We start from the raw sequence: 4,096 nt of genomic DNA on the forward strand, positions 1-4,096 counted from the left end.
TATTTTGAATGACCTTCCACTGATTTAAAATTTGGGCATGTTAAATTTATCAAGTATTAATTATAGGGAAAAAGGACAAATATACCTCCGTACTATCGTAAATGGCATGTTGATACCCTCCGTCATACTTTAGGGACATTGGTGCCCCGGCCGTCCAAAAACCAGAGCATCTATGCCCTTCACTCTAACGGAAGACTAAGTAGGGACATGTGGCGCAATCTTATATGTCGATCCGATATTTAATAAATGTCGGGTTGGTGGATAAGATTGTGATACGTGTATGACCGTTAGTATAAAGGGTATATATGTTCTAGTTTTTGGACGGCAGAGGCACCAATGTCCCTAAAGTATGACGGAGGGTATCTGCATACCATTTACAATAGTTCGGGGATATATTTGTCATTTTCCCCTTAATTATAATATGATGAATTGATAAATAGCCATGATTATTCAACTGCTTAAATTAAAATAGTCGAAGATATAATATATATATATATATATTTCATATGGTAATATATATTAATGGTGTATATAATTAGTCTATAAAAATGTCTCATGCATTTAGGGTGGAAAGTTTGAAATTTACTTAATATAGCAATAAGATCATGTAACATTTCGATCCTTCGACCTAGAAATCTTTTACTCTTTTAGATGTAATTTAAAGAATTAAAATGGTCAAATGAGAATGTTGTTTTAATGTTTTAAGAGTTGAATGAGTGTTTGGAAACAATAAACTTGGAAAATAAATTAAGTTTTGGGCAAGAAAGATCAAACTTTAAAACCTAGCTACATATGTACAAAATATTGATCTAGAATTAATTTTGTTTCGATCCAAATTAAATTATTAGAGGATTATAATCGGTTCTGCAATGCGCGAATTTGGAACACCAAATGAAAAACAAAAACAAAAACAGATTCTATATATATATATATAGTATACCATCATAATTCAAACACAACAATTGAGTTCCGTTTTTGTCCGATTAACATTTCTTCTGTAAAAAAATATATATTATATAAATAAAATAAAAAATAAAAATATATATATGTATATATATATACTTGAATCCCCTTTACTTCTTCATATATTCACTTTTAAGTTTGTTTACTATATTGGAGAGGGGTTCATGTTTGGGGGATAAACACTAAAGAATTAATTAGAAGGATTCCTTTCACATTTATATATGATGATATTTTCTAATGCTGATAAGAAAAAAGTCTTTATACCTCTTATATAAGTTTTATAATTTATAAATAAATAATAATTGTGGATCCTTTCAATAATATTTGGGTTTTCCTGTATTTTAAGTCAAGGGGTAATTATAAGACTGCGTCCATTCAAAGATGTTTGGCTCCTGAAACAACAAAGTCAATTAATCCTAATGACTTTGACCAAATTAAGGAACAAAGTCTTAATAAGTATAAAAATATCTACTATATATATATATAACCCTAGCTAACAAGAGACTTAATAAATTACCACTACTTTATAATTTTCTTCCAGAATTAATGATGGAAGTGGAAAAAATAAATAGCATAGTTACAAATAATTACTACAAGAAGGACGAGGACGAGGACGAGGATGAGGATGATGTTGTACTTCCAGGTTTTCGATTTCATCCCACTGATGAAGAGCTTGTAGGGTTTTATCTACGCAAGAAAATTGAGAAAAAAACGATTGGTTTAGAAATTATTAAGCAGATCGATATCTATAAATATGATCCTTGGGATCTACCAAGTATGTCTACTTAACTCTACTACTTTCATTTCCTTTAACTAATCATTTTTGGTTGTATATATAACTTAAACTCGTTTGGATTTGTTTCATTTCTCTCACATAATTATAAGTATTCTTATCAATAATAAGGGTTTTCTTGATAAAAAAAGATCTGAATATGCAAGCATATATAGATGTTCGATGTATGATATGACATAATTAACTTATTTTCTTGATGTTTGGTGAAGAGTACTTCATTGAATTATATTGTTTTTAAGAAAATCCTAATTAAAAATCATGTGCTCAGAAAACCTTTGTATATCTTATTGCAACTAAAAGGCATACATTAGTTATGAAATTTTGTAGTAACACTAATTAAATAGTAGACACAAATTAAAAGAAGAGATATAGGGAATTATATTATATTTAATATATTACAAGTGTATAACCATTAACCAAAATAAAAACCTCATTGTTGTTAGATCTAAGATTAGCTAGTGCTTCTATCTGTAAGATTACAACATGAGAAGATAGATCAATTTGTTTAAGATTATCACTATAGAAACAAAGGTTTTTTTACTTCCCCTTCGAATCAATGAGAAATTTATGCTCTCATTGAAACAGCTCACTGGAAAAATGTATGGTGGAAAACAAATTCTCACTCATGAAAAGTGAGAAACTTCCTATTTTTTCCGTATGAAAACATTACTATTTTTTCTTTTCTCACCTATTCAATCAAAATATCTGCTAAAATAATCACTTTAACATTTTTTCGATGGGAAAATAGTAACTTTTTAGTAGTGTATATATGGCGACTTGCGTGTAAAGATCTTCAAAAGGCTTATTTATAAATTTGTATTACTAAATTTTGAGTCGTTACGTTTATTTGGTTGTTAAATCATAGCAAAGACGTCTCTACCTCTAATGAAATGCAAATTATAGTAGATATATGCTCAATTTTTTATAGAACATGGAAATTGATTAGCTAAAACTTTTTTGTCATATAACCTTGCAAACTATTTAATTACTTCTTGAGCTAAATAAGGAAAAAGAAAAAAAAACGTGATCAAAAGAATAAAGAAAAAAAGAGTGAAAATCTAGACAAAGACTAGTGATCGATGCTAATTATTATGCTTTATTAAATACTTGATTGTGTTATCTTCATCGACTCGGCCCTCGCGTGACTCTTTTTCTTAGATCAAGCACACGATTTAATGTATTTTTAATTAACGAATGATTGTGAGATCGACTCATGACATTTGTTTGCTTTGATATCGCATGTTGAAATGTGTGTCTATATCATCAAACTATTTTGAAGAACACGTACTAATTATTTTATGTCCTTATAACATGACATGACGTGGGAGCTAAGATCTCTTGGTTACTTATAATAAATTGAATATAAGAAAATAACCTTTTGTTTCAGATTTCTCATGTGTGTAAAATAAATTGTAAGTGACCTAAAAAATCAATTCTTCGAATGACAACTATGAGTAGATTATTGATATTATGATATTCTGTTTGACGTGTTTCAGAGGGTAGTAACAATAATGGAGAGAAGGAATGGTATTTTTTTTGCAAAAGAAGCAGAAAATACAAAAACAGTTTAAGACCTAATAGAGTGACTGCTGGTTCTGGATTTTGGAAAGCTACTGGTATTGATAGACCTATTTACTCATCTGGCAAATGCATTGGCCTGAAAAAATCACTGGTTTATTACCGTGGCAGCGCCGGAAAAGGCACGAAAACCGACTGGCAGATGCATGAGTTTCGTCTTCCTGTTGAAAATGATAAATCAACCAAACATCTTCATGCTAACTTCACCATCCCTCAAGAAACTGTAAGAAACATTTCATTTTATTTATATATGGATGCACAATTTGATTTGACACGAAATTTATAACTTGTGACGTTAAATATGTCATGATATGTCTATGGCATAAAAATAATGTCATATAGTTGTTCATTCCAACTATTGTTGCATGACTTTTTGCATTGGAATCTTCTGCAACAACATGCAACGTTTTTTTCTCTTGTACTTTTCTAACTGTTTACCACTATGGGTGTGTTTGGTACGAAGGAAAATGTTTTCCTGGAAAACAAGTTGGTTTTTGACTTATTTTCTCATGTTTGGTTAGTGAGTAGAAAATATTTTCCGGAAAAGATTTTTAGTGTTTGATTTATGAATGAAAAATATTTTTGAGAAATATCTATTATTTTTACTAGAGTAAAAAATAATTTTTGAAATTGAAAATAGTTTTTAAAAACAAACTTAGATTGTTTTTGGGGGTGGGGGGTCGAGGGTAGGGGTGAAAAATTGAAATTTTGAAGTTGAAAATATTTTTTAAAAACAAACTTAAATTTTTTTATGAGGGGGGG

General features: G+C 29.4%; 1 protein-coding gene across 1 annotated transcript in view; it reads left to right on the plus strand.

The window, feature by feature from the left end:
- The first annotated feature begins 1,488 nt into the window (after window positions 1-1,488).
- LOC102597234 (transcription factor JUNGBRUNNEN 1-like) overlaps window positions 1,489-4,096 on the plus strand; it is a 3,927-nt gene continuing 1,319 nt past the window's right edge. Inside the window, exons 1-2 of the mRNA XM_006353022.2 lie at window positions 1,489-1,738; window positions 3,253-3,557. Of these exons, the coding sequence (XP_006353084.2) occupies window positions 1,510-1,738; window positions 3,253-3,557 (534 nt within the window). The 5' untranslated portion in view covers window positions 1,489-1,509. The remainder of the gene's footprint in view (window positions 1,739-3,252; window positions 3,558-4,096) is intronic.

The sequence above is a fragment of the Solanum tuberosum genome, unplaced genomic scaffold (genome assembly GCF_000226075.1).
Source record: "Solanum tuberosum cultivar DM 1-3 516 R44 unplaced genomic scaffold, SolTub_3.0 scf00141, whole genome shotgun sequence".
NCBI lineage: Eukaryota > Viridiplantae > Streptophyta > Magnoliopsida > Solanales > Solanaceae > Solanum > Solanum tuberosum.